The sequence below is a fragment of the Nilaparvata lugens genome, chromosome 1, assembly GCF_014356525.2.
Source record: "Nilaparvata lugens isolate BPH chromosome 1, ASM1435652v1, whole genome shotgun sequence".
Classification (NCBI taxonomy): domain Eukaryota; kingdom Metazoa; phylum Arthropoda; class Insecta; order Hemiptera; family Delphacidae; genus Nilaparvata; species Nilaparvata lugens.
Genome location: NC_052504.1, coordinates 21,551,517 through 21,564,755, shown reverse-complemented (window position 1 = coordinate 21,564,755; position 13,239 = coordinate 21,551,517). Strand labels below are relative to the sequence as shown.

Here is a 13,239-nt window from a genome sequence, read left to right as displayed (position 1 = left end):
TTATTTCGTTCATTGTTGATATAATGTGGTATAAAACTTAGATTATAAATTAACTAATATTACAGTTTTATTAGTCTATTAATTAGAAGCTGTGGTACCGTACCTTGGAATGAGGACATGAATCGACTTCTCTCAATGGCCGGAATCCAATGACCAACAATGGCGTACATCGCTGGCCAAGTTAGTCCCTGAAAGAACAGAAATAATTTAATAGATTAAACATATTAGATAGGTCTATCAAACCTTTTGTTGACATGAAACTTATATAGAGTTGGTGGACTTGGATTGATTGATTATCAATAATTGAAGTTGAAGGCACAATAGCAGATGTCTTGGATTTGAAAAGAATAGTTTTTAATCGAAGTTTAACACACTTTCCTACCTCAAAAAATGCTTATTCTAAGAATGATTGAGAATTTGGAAACATTTATTTGAGAAGAAATAAGAATAGTGTTCTAATAAAAAAGCATGCACAACAGTACCTACTACCTACGCTTATTATAGTGATTGTAGTGATTGAATGAGATCATGATTTAACTTTTTGTGTAGTTGAGAAGTTGATATTGTGGTAATTATTCATATTAAAGACTAAGAGTTTAGAAAAGACTATTGTTTTTGACAATTTCTTAGTCTTTTCATTTAGTCACGGTATAACAACATAATATTTGATGGAAGATTGTTTTTTATTCTTTAAGGAGGTATGATAATATTAATTTACTGAAGTTTTAAACTTCATGGATTGAGATTCTTGCGAAAAAGTTATGTGAAAGAATTCAGATGCTTTTGGAGAATACTTACTGAAGCAATTCCTTGGATAGAACGGAGAAAAATAAGAGCGGAGTAATGGAATACTGCAGCTTGAGGAATGAGGAGAGAGCAGATGGCAGTCAATAGCTGAGAAAATCCGAAAACTGCTTTTGTTCCAAACTTTTGCGTTAAAACTCCACCAATTACTTGAGACAGTATGTAACACCAGTAGAACGATCCCAAAATTGTTGATTGTATGGTTGGATTCCAGTCAAATTGCCCTTCTTCCTGAAATTTATAGTAAATATATCACGAAATATCTGATAATAAATTCATTTAGGTATACTAAGGCAAAAACTGAAACAAATTGCAAAAGAAACGTCTTTGTAATAGAGTATTTTTTAATATAGGAGGATATACTTAGCACAATTATAAAACTATCAACAGCAGAAACAATTTACAATTTATTATCTCACAATAAATAGGAAAACTTACAAACAAAAATATTAGTTCAAAACTGTTTTATATTCAATAGGAAAATCAGTTATGAACTCTTACAAAAGGTTTTCACAGATATTGCAAGCTTTTATCCAGTTAGTAGGTATCCATAAAAACTCCTCTACATTAGTCCAATATAAATGTTACGATCTTCATAACTTGTTGAACAATCTTGGTAATACAATGTACTTGCGTGATCAGTTACGACCTCTTGTACATGAAACAATTTAATCACATTAACAACTTGTACAAGGCGATCAATCCAGTTTTATTACGGAAAAAAGACCTAGTTAGAATAATTGAAAATTGTATGAATGTTCGATTAATTTATTGAAATCGATAAAACAACAGAATCAAGAACATTTAGGTTACTTATCCATTTTTTTGTGTCTCCCCTATTTTGGAATGAATGAAAAACCAATATATATTACGGGCAATTAGTTCAATGGTTTTACTTGAGTCACAAAAACAATATGAAGGAGTCAATAAATCCAAGGATATAGGGAGAATACTTTTGTCAACTTATTAGAATAACTTAGTGTGATTGATTTATTAATTATATATTAATTAAATTATATTATATTAATTAATATTATTATATATTATTAATTAAATTATATATTATTATTATTAATTATATTTAGAATATAATTCATTTATTAAAGTACTCCGTATGTCTCAGCATTGAACGCTTCTACTCCATCATTTATTATTTGAAAATACTGTTTCGAAATCACTTATATGGCTATGTGCATTGAATGTACTTCAATGTGCATTCAATTGAAGTACATTGAATTGCTGCTTCACATACTTTTATTTTTTAGAATAAGACTTATTCTAAAAAATAAATGCAATCAATTCAATTGAATGCACATTGAATTACATTCAATGTACATAGCCGTAAGTGATTTCGAAACAGTATTTTCAAATAATAAGTGATGGAGTAGAACAGTTGAAAGAAGAAAGTTTTCCGACCAGGTTAGCCGAGACGCCTTTAGGCGTTGCACCCTTCTGTCTGCTAAGGCAACCAGGGTAGGCCTGGACGTTTGATCATCTCATCAAATCACTCACGCAATAAATTTCCATCACCCACGCACAAGCTTAACGCTTGTGGGCTTCATTCGTTATAGAAAACTTACGGTTCCTCTTTTGGAGAAGCTAGGACTATATCTGATTTTATTGATCAAATATCTCGACGGGAATATTGTAAGAATTGTCTTGAATAAAATTCTAAGGAATTCTACAGTAGGATTGATAACTGACCAGCGATGTGTTGTTAGCGTCACTGTCTTCGGTTGAGTTGGGTGCGGGAGGCGTGTAGCATATGAGAGGCTCTTCAGTCTTGTTGAGCAGCTCAGCTGGAATGGGAGGTGGCAGCTTGACCATGGCCACTATTGCAATGTTGATGTCGGTTCTCATCATAAAGCTAACTAAGAAACCGGTGAACGACAATAGATAGAGCACTAGCCGAGCTGGAATCAAATCTGAAAAATAAATATGTCAGAAAATGCGCTTTTCAACATTTTTCAATATCTTACAGTAAGAATATGATGAAATAATTTGGTGCAAAAATACAGATAAGGTGTATAGAATGGTGTAGCCTATACACAACAAATTGTTATGTGTGAAGAAGTGCTTTGAAATAACGCAAATAATAAGCTTGAAATCGGTGTTTTTCAGCTTTTTTCTCAGTTTTCGAGAACAAATTGAAATAAGAAGTTCGTATTTGGTACAGCTGGGCTCAGCTACATGAATAAGGGCCGTTTGCACAGTGTAAGTTTAAGCTACAGCTTGCAAATCTAATCCAGAGTTAGATTTAAAACCGACCTTCAAAAATATTTTATAGACAAAGCCTACTACACGGTGCAGGAGTATTTGGAGGATCATTGAAGGAATCGCTACTATTTTAATTAGTAGACTATATTTATATTTGTAATAATTTGACGACGTTCAACTGTTTACTTGTGTAATAATGAGTACACTGTGTTGAATGGATTGAATATCTATCTATCTATCTATCTATCTTGAACCAAATCTGGATTTTTTTTTGGTTTAAACTAAAATTCCGTTTGCACAATATCAGTTCAAACTCTGTATTGAGTTTAAACTCTTGGAAAGTTTAAACCTCCAAAGCAGGAGGCTTAAACCAAATAATTTGGATTAACTGGACATCTGTAAAGATTTGATGGGGAAACAGCTGATAGTAAATTATTTATAAATGGTTGTTTTTAATGCTTCTGTAGACATATATAGATAATAGTTATTAAGATTTTAGTGAACGTGAAAATAATTATAAAAATAATAAGATATTTGAACGTGAAAATAATTATTATGAAGGAATTGATAGAAGTTTTTTATTCGATTGATAAAGATGACTGTGAAGAAATTTTGGAACTGAGAAAAATTGGGCAAAAAATGAAACATTTAAATTTCTGGGATGATAAAGAATTTGCTCAACGGTTTTGCTTGAGTTAAGCAACTGGCAATTTAGTATTTGATGAAATAAACCACTTGATAGAAAATAGCACAATTTTTAACAGTGGTCTTTCATTAGAAAACATGTTTTTAATAACACATAACTGAGATATTTTGCTTTTGAGAGATTTCTAAAAACGAGGAAGACAGTAGTAGATTTAAGAAGATCACCTTTTTATCTTACCTACCTTCTAAAATATATTCTTTGGTGCCAACTAAATATAAGTTTGTATTTAATAGTAATATAGCATTTAATTATTTTTTGAAGAATTTCTTGATAGCTTTTCTCTTCTGTTGCCGTACAGCTTACAGCTCTGTGGATTTTGATCAACGAAATTGTATAGCTATATAACCTCAATTTACTGATGGTTTGTGAGTAAACAAATAACAAATTTTCTGTAAAAATCAGCCTTCCAGATATTATAAACGATAACATTCTATTACCAACTTAACGCTAAACTAGTTTAACTTAAACTGGATTAGTAAATAATGCACTGAGAAAACCGATTCAAGTTTAAACTTTCAGAGTAACTTAAACTCGATTAACTTAATCGAGTTTAGCAATCTATACTGTGCAAACGGCCTTTAGACTACTATTTTGAAAGTTTTTCTGTTGTGAGAATGAATACCTTAGTGAATAAAAAATCATGAACATAAGTTACATAGCCTAATGGTGATAACGTGAATGAAGAGAATCATTATGAACTTAGGCTACATTGCATAATGGCGATAACGTACAGTAGGCCTATGCTACTTAATTATTGGGCTAGTCAGCATCAGCAATAGTGACACATACGGCTTCTCTTATGAGGTGAGTGACTTCCTATCACTCGAAACATAGTACTGTCGTGTATGAATAAGGAATACATTACTTTTCTTCAGTTTATATAGTTTATATTACCGTATTGTGTAATAATGTAAAAGAAAACACATTTCCTTGTTTTCGGGTAGCATAACGTCCTACACGTTATGTAGCTTTTCTCAAAACTAGTTAGTTCTCTGTCACACACAACACACATTAAAAATGTATTAATAATAAAAATATAATAATTCCAATTAGAGCATTTTTAGGAACTAAATTAAATGTGCAGTATAATTCAATTTTTCTAGCAACATTTAGACATGAGAAAAAAATGAATGGGGAAAGTATATATTGAGTTGGAAATATAAATATTGAATAAAAAATCACTTTTTTGGATTCAGGGGCCTTGAAACGTATAGAAATTTGAAAATTGGGGTACCTTAATTTTTTCGGATTGCAATACCTTCCTTACCTATGGTAATAGGGCAAGCAAAGTAAAAATTGAATATTAGATAGGTAATTGAGTCGAAAACAAGTTGAATATTGTTCAAAAGTAGATAAAATGATGAGTGAGTCTCATCTTGATTGCTTTACTGATAAGAATTTAATTGATAGTAACATGGGGGTATTGAGTGTGTTACTACTGAACGTTGAATTTTTCTCGAATGAGATTTACAGAATTTATCATAGATGGGTCATAGTGAGAAAATGTAATAGATTAGAATTGTCATTTCTAATCGGCTAGTGAAAGGAAAGAGGGTGAAACTAATCTTTCAGAATAATGAAACGTTTTCCCTGCTTTCATTCAGAGAATACACTACACAACCTAGACCACAGTAAGTGAAGCTTTTTTAGACTTATCAAAATAGAATCAAAGCTGTTTTGTAAGTAATTTAGTAGAATAGCAAGAGTGCAACAATTGGAATCGATGGCATATCATTATAGCTGCTCTAGTAGGATATTGTATTGTCAGAGTGAGGTACTCGTTTGCTTAACACTTCAATTTATTCATATCAAGTTCGAATATTGCTCATCAGTAATCAGTTTGTCCTCGTTGGAAAATTGATAGTGCTAACAACTAACAAAGTTTCTTAATGAATGAAAAGAAGATTTTCACCTTGCAGGGTTTCGAAATAGTTCTTATGATATCTCAATATGAGGGAACCTGGTTTAGTCTCTCCGCACCGAGACAAGACGTAAGTCTACATAAAGAATGGATTAACAACATCTTCAACTGATAGTTTCTTAGTCTAGAGGAAATAATTCCTTAAATTCAGCTGTTACCAAAATTAAAAGAAGAGAGGTACTTTGTATACTTTGTATATGCTTTAAACAGTAGGAACCATTTTGTGAACTATATGAGAGTGATTGCGTACTATAGGAAGAGTTGTTGTGATATTCCTCCACAGTAGAAAACAAAAAACATTGATGTCAATACCATCATATATTTGAAAACACTATTAAAACTTTTCAGTACCCAGGTTTTTTGAAAACCTGGTTTTTGCCAAACCTGACACATCCTCAGCAGGATGTATTTAAGACAATAACAATAAAAGATTAGTAGCCTACAGCTGAAGAGCTGAGGATGGGGCAGGTTTTTTCTACCGTACTGATAATGTAGTGTTTTCAAATAGTGTTATTAACGACATCAATGCTCTTTTATTTATATATGAGAGTGGAATATCATATTCCTTTAGGAAAAGTACTAGACTAGGCTTACTATTGGCTATTACTATTTAGTACTAAACTGTAAAGCTTATAAGACCAATTATTGGCATCAGAAAGTTGACTTGCTCTCTCGTTATTATATATATAAGGTTTGTAAACAAATCGACAAAAAAAAACAACTATGATTCATTTCTGCTTTTCCTGTTCCACATCAAAAGAATGTATATCTATACAATCTAATTGATCATTAGTAATCAGTTTATTATAATTGAAGTCGTTTATTAGGCTAATACAATGTAATTGCTTATCAATTATCAGTTGATCATCATTGGAGTCGATAGTAGATTAAATTCAAGGTTTTTAAAAGAATTCAAGATCATGGTAATTGTGAGTGCTAACAAGGTTAATGGATGAAAAAAATGCTCGTTACCTTGCAGGGTTTTGAAACAGTACTTGGGCTGTCGCAATGAGGGAACCGGGATTTCCTCCCGGAATCCTCCGTCGTCCATTATGCGGATGTTATTTCCTGATCTGGGAGCTGGTTTGGCCCCCTGCAAACACAAATAAAAATACAATTGTTATATTTTCTTCATATTTTAATATAGAAACTCCACTACGAAACTGAAAATTAAAAAATAAAAATACGGTACCCTTCTTCAAAACTTTGATGAGAAGTTTCTTCAAAACTTACTCATGACAAAAAGTGAGTTTGGAAGTTAAAAATAAGGAACTTTGATTTTTTCATTTCCAGTTTAATACGAGTAGCCCTCACCAAAAAGGTTAATTTACTACGAAACTACTACGAATCTAAAATAAAATCAGAATGCTGATTATACTGTCACTCTCATTGTATGTCAAACTAAGACGATATTGATTTTAGTAAATTATGTCAGAGAAAAGATAGAATGAGAGGAAATATAGCACAAGGTAGCATAGAGAAAAAAATGGCTTAATAATCTATTTTTCTCAATGATGATGTTTTATCTTGTTCTACCAGTTCTAAGTTTAATATTTGCGCGCGGAATCATTCATTCAAGACCGAACTAATTCTGCAAAAAAATGGTCTTCTATTGATTGTAAATGTACAAATCTATAAATAAGTTGACGTCTACTGCAAGAGTCAAATAACTGTGGCGCGTGAAAATTTTCAGAACTCTCGCCATAAATGGGTTGACCGAGTTATGTGAGGGTGCAAATATGAACATATAGAATGCATCTTATTTCTCTATTCTTCGCATCACAATTCTCTTCATTTATGCTTTTCTTAAGAATTGAAGTATGATTCATAGCACTTAACGTTATAACTTTATTTTTTGTACGAACAAATTATACAATTTATACGTAAAATAATTTGTACTAGTACTGCACTCTTATGAACCGTACAGAACACGGTTAATTTTATGAAATAAGGAATTAATAATTATTATCAAACGAAAATCTCAATTAAATGCTGTAAATCACCCTTAGACTTCTGCTACTGCAAATTATTATAGACAACAGGGTAAACATTGCTATCCAGAGATTGCCAGTCTGGTGTAAGCATTCCTGACCGGCAATTAGGAGGTACTGGGTTCGATTCCCGGGCTGATAAATAATTTTTGTATAGTAGTAATAGTTTTGTATAATTTCTAAAAATTTCCATCTAGCTGTTTACCCTGTTGTCAATATTTGCAGTGGCAGAAGTCTTCGGGGTGATTTACAGCATTTAATTGAGATTTTCGTTTAATAATAATTATTTATCAATCATCATTTGAACTAATGCAACTTCAAATTTGTTTCCATCTGAAAATATAAGGTAACCTAACCTATCTTCAAGTTAATTTATTATTCAACTGCTATCTAACCATTCTGCTGAGTGACTTATACACTTATTGTTGAAAATAATATCGTTCCCTACATTCATCATTGATTTCTTGGGAAAATAAAAGCACAATTTTGAGCCTATTGCAACATTACAAGTAATTGTGCTGGCTTTATTATGCAATGTCTGTTACAACATCGTGTATCGCCTGTGACAATGGAAATGTTTATGATAAACCGTTCATCGTTTCCCAACTTTCAGTAACAACACAAATCTGACAATAGTTACTGAGCTGAATTTTACCTGATAAAATAGGCTATCTATCTATCTATCTTAATGCAATATTTACGAAATAGACTTGGAGCTTACGAAAATAATTTCAAGTCCCTAATAGGACTTTAAAGCAAACACCTTCATTCCAATTCACATAAGTTCATTTCAACAGAGTTTAATACTGTAAGTGAATCCATCAATAATATTATTTCAAAATTTTGTATGCTTTCCTTCGATTTTTTGTTTTTCCTTTTCAACTTTTTTCTGCGCGATCGCACAAGAAAGATGTTCAAATATAAATTCTAGTAATGTAAATTCAATTCTAAAACCATAATTAGTATTCGAATAATCAATTATTGATATAATATTACGGTTCGAGTTGTCGAAGTTGAAAGGGGAAGAGGAGTGGATAAATCGCCTCCCAAATTTTCTAATTGTTTTGAGCAATACAAATAGCTTAGCAATAAAACATTTAAATAGCATATACAATGAATATTGTGTGTTCTTACTTACAAGTTTTCGCTTAAAAGGCATTATAAGATATATTCTAGTAATAATGCTATTCCAGTTTGGAGTATAATGATATGCATCATGTTGTTGAGAAAGGCCAGTTTTCCAGTTCAAATCAATGATAGTTGCTTTCATAATAATATGTAACTTGACAATAAATTATAAATTCTTACCCGAAACACTGAAGTACAAATAACAATCTGCTCAAACAATTGGCTACAGACTACGCTATCATTGAGAAAATATAGCATAAGAAGATATCCCATGGTATAGGTCTGTAAAGTTACAAATTTGATTGTCGGAACAGGCAATAGCCTAATTCTTGCAAGTAAGATTATGATGATGAATTTGAACGTTTGTAAACTCAAGCCGATTACTGTCGACTACAGTCTATTATTACTGGTTTGGCCGGGTGAGAGTGTAATAATGGCACAGTAAGAGAGATCAGGTACCAGCTTCACATAGCTTCACGAAAAATAACTACTAGGACTATCGGCTTGAGTTAACAGTGGAATTTGGAACATATACATGAATATATTTGGAATTCTACAACCCAGATTAGTTAGCAATTGCAATAGATTCAATAGTCATTACATATGCCACATTCTTTATAGAAATATACCCGCCTACATAAAGCAAATAGAACCCCTTAGCCTTAACATATACAAACGATTTTTAAATATGTGGTTATTTGAAACCGGCAGGGATGTCGCTGATCAGCTCATCTACTCCTCTTACCGATTTTGATACTATGTATATATCTTTCTTGTATTCATCATCATATATATCATCAATATATTGCTCATAACTTATAATTGTTCAAGTTCTAAATTTTATCTTGTGTGCCATGTTAAACTTTTATTTTTCAAGTTATATTGTAAATATTTATAATTTTCTTCTTAGTAACAAGTTGTTTTACATTAGAACTCTTCTCCACACACAGACTTGTCTATGTGGGGAAACTTCACAAGTATTTATATTATTTATACATGTGTACTGTATTTGTAATGATCTCTGTGAATAAACTCAATTTGAATTTGAATTTGAATACGCCTATACCACGGGATATCCTCTTATGCTATATTTTCTTTATGGTACGAGAAAAGATAGCATTTGCACCGGTAGCTTTTGTCCTACAGTCCTAGCTATATGTGAAATTTTGATGCCCTAGGTTCTCAGACCTAGTTTTTTCTATTTGCTTTTGTAATTTTACTATTATGTCACCGAATTCGAAATCAATTATATATTGTTGTATAATCCCTTCGGGATATTATTAGTAAATAGTTACCAGCAGTATTATCCCGTTTCGAACAGATACATGAAAGAAATCAAGATTTAAAAAATAATGCTTATTTTGAAAATCAAATGATGAGGAGATTGATGTTACTAAACTATTTCTATATTCTAGACAATTAGTACCAAAAGCGATATATTTATGCATACTGTAGGATTAAGGTTCAATGGCAAGGACCTTGAAACGACATGCTGTCTAAAGGCTACTGTGATGTACAGGCCACTGCTAAAGTAGCCTTTCCATCAAAATTGATTGTTTATTATTTCATAGTCATAGACAGATACATCAAGGAAATGCGAGAACGGCCATGACCCACTTTCAGTAGTTATCTGATATCTGTTACAGCCAATTGGACAACTTAATGCTGATAAAAGTTCGTTATTTAATTATGTTAAAACTGTTGCCAATGGAAAGTTTGCTTGAATCCTTGAACTCCAACTACGAAATAGACGAAGTTTAGCAACTGAATGACAGCTCATCTGCTACTCACAGCAACAACACTGTATTCTGTTAACGGCTCTAAAACCAGGAAAACCGATCGTATTTATCGCGGTTTCTCAAATATGGAGCAAGAATAGCTATCAGCAGTGAGTTAACTACATCATATGCTAAATACGCTGGGCGAGTTTCAAGATCAATCACTAGAGTTTCAGCTGACAATTTCATGAAATAATCACGGAGACGTAAGTAGCCTACAGGCGTAAATAACAGGTTTCTATTGTCGGACAAGAATTGATGGGTTGGTTTGGGAGATATTGGATAGAAAACAAGAGCCTGAGGCCATAGACACTCTTTTCATGCTTCAAATATAGATAACAATTTTACAATTGATTTGGAATTCAATTCGGATAATCGTTCGAATTTTGGCTATTCTACCTTATAATGCAAAGTAAAATAAGTTTTCATGCTTCAAATATAGATAACATTTTTACAATTGATTTGGATTTCAATTCGGATAATCGTTCGAATTTTGGCTAACCTACCTTATATGCAAAGTAAAATAATGAACTTTAATTAACGAAATACGAAGAGAAGAGGAAGTCTATAAATAAGAACGAAGCATTATTGTCTGTTATTGTTCGATGCAAGTTCAGGTGTCTCATTCATTTCGGAATATTCAAATTGTGTCGTTAATAGTAAAACATGTATTAAAACAATTAAGTATTTCTCATTTTATATCCTACACTCATTATAACATTGTCATTTAGAGTCACGAAGTATTTTCTCGATACTCAACGGAACTATAAAATTCGTGCTTTTCAAAAAATTACTGATTTTGTAATGTAGTTTCATTCATTCTCCAATTGATATAAAGCCTCCTATTGGTTTTTAATTCGATGTTCAATCCTACAATGGTGTTTTACAATGGTACAGTATTTCACAAACGATGTTTGATTCGAAGGCCAATTACAATGATTTGTATGCTCTATCATTAGAAATTGAAATTTTCCTGAACATTTCTTTAGATTTCCCGACCAACTAATAGGAAGGGAGCAAACGCTCTACACCCTATGCTCCCCTCAAGGCACGACAGCGCTCTTCAGTTCTGTCTCAAGTTGGTATGTGGGAGTGATCTGGGAGTGAATGAAAATTAGCCTATACCCTTACTGAGGTAATACATATTGAAAGTTGAAGCTTTTTTAGTATAATTCAATCAAACCGAGAGTGAATTATGTTAGTCTACACCCTTAATGAGGTGATAAATGTGGAATGATGACGTGTTTTTAGTGATTGAATCAATCCGGGAGTGAATTATATTAATCTACACCCGTACTGAGGTGATAAATGTGGAAAGATGAAGTGTTTTTAGTAATTAAATCAATCTGGGAGTGAATTATATTAATCTACACCCGTACTGAGGTGATAAATGTGGAAAGATGAAGTGTTTCTAGTAATTAAATCAATCTGGGAGTGAATTATATTAATCTACACCCGTACTGAGGTGATAAATGTGGAAAGATGAAGTGTTTCTAGTAATTAAATCAATCTGGGAGTGAATTATATTAATCTACACCCGTACTGAGGTGATAAATGTGGAAAGATGAAGTGTTTTTAGTAATTATTCAAATTCAATCAATGCTAGAAATGATTGACTCGACATAATTTACCTCTTACCTATAACACGCTCACATGAAATTGATTGTTCTAGTCGAAACAAGAGAAGAATGGATAAACACAGAATGCAGTGATGTGTATCGTTAATCAAGCACTGAGTGTTTTTTATTTATAGGGTTACGTAATAGAAACAACCAGAACTTCGCTGCTATTGACATAGGTCATTGAGTCAAATGTGATTACTGATAGTTGAGAGTTTTGGTTCGATGTGTTTATAATGTAATGTCGATAATTACACTTCCTGCAATGGAAATGAATCGGACAGGAAATAAGGTCTTTATGGGCGGATCTCGAATGAAAATGAACAATGCATTAGCATTAAGCTTTAAGCTCCATAGTACGATTCACTTCAGCTGTCAGCATTGATTTAATGGGAAGTATTGATTGTATTAATGAGGAATGCTGACAGTTTAAAGTGAATTTCACTATAGAGGGTAGGTTGCTCACAGATCAATTTGCCAATGACCTTAATCCTTGATAAGGCAGAAAAGGAATGGATGAATGTCTAGACGTCGTTCCTACATTGACTAATGGCTTCCAATAAGCCTCGCACACAGCACGACATAGTTGAAAAGACACTAATGGTGATGATAAAAAAGGAGGATGGAATAGTATAACTAATTCTAATTGGGGTAATGTGTGCAGATAACTAGATGATGTAGATGAATGCTGTAATAGAACAATAGTCTAGTTCAGGAGAAAAGAAGAATTATCTAGGTTCAAAAAAGAAAGCCTACTTTTATTTCACCACATTTATAAAATAGTTGAATTACTCTTCACGTTGTCTACTATAACTCAATAACAAAACATATTTCAATGCAAATAAACGAAAAAGATTCAGAACAGTTGGAATAAAGGTTTGACCCTTTAAGCGTTTTGCCGTTCAACCCTTCATACTGGGGGTTGTGGAGGGGGAGGTGAGTCAATTAACCCATTTGAAAAATCATCACTAGTAGTCCAAATCATTAAACATCAAAAGTAAAAGCAACTTGGTTGGTGGATAATGAAGGGTTCAACTGACAAGCATTATAATTAAGGTAACTTAAACATCTCCTG

General features: G+C 32.3%; 1 protein-coding gene across 2 annotated transcripts in view; it reads right to left on the bottom strand.

The window, feature by feature from the left end:
- LOC111050211 (sialin) overlaps positions 1-13,239 on the bottom strand; it is a 50,526-nt gene that overhangs the window by 23,256 nt on the left and 14,031 nt on the right. For both annotated transcript variants that reach the window (XM_039422010.1, XM_039422003.1), the window contains exons 2-5: positions 6,621-6,741; positions 2,509-2,729; positions 799-1,035; positions 104-188 (exon numbers count right to left, since the gene is read on the bottom strand). In XM_039422010.1, the coding sequence (XP_039277944.1) occupies positions 104-188; positions 799-1,035; positions 2,509-2,729; positions 6,621-6,699 (622 nt within the window). In that variant the 5' untranslated portion in view covers positions 6,700-6,741. The remainder of the gene's footprint in view (positions 1-103; positions 189-798; positions 1,036-2,508; positions 2,730-6,620; positions 6,742-13,239) is intronic.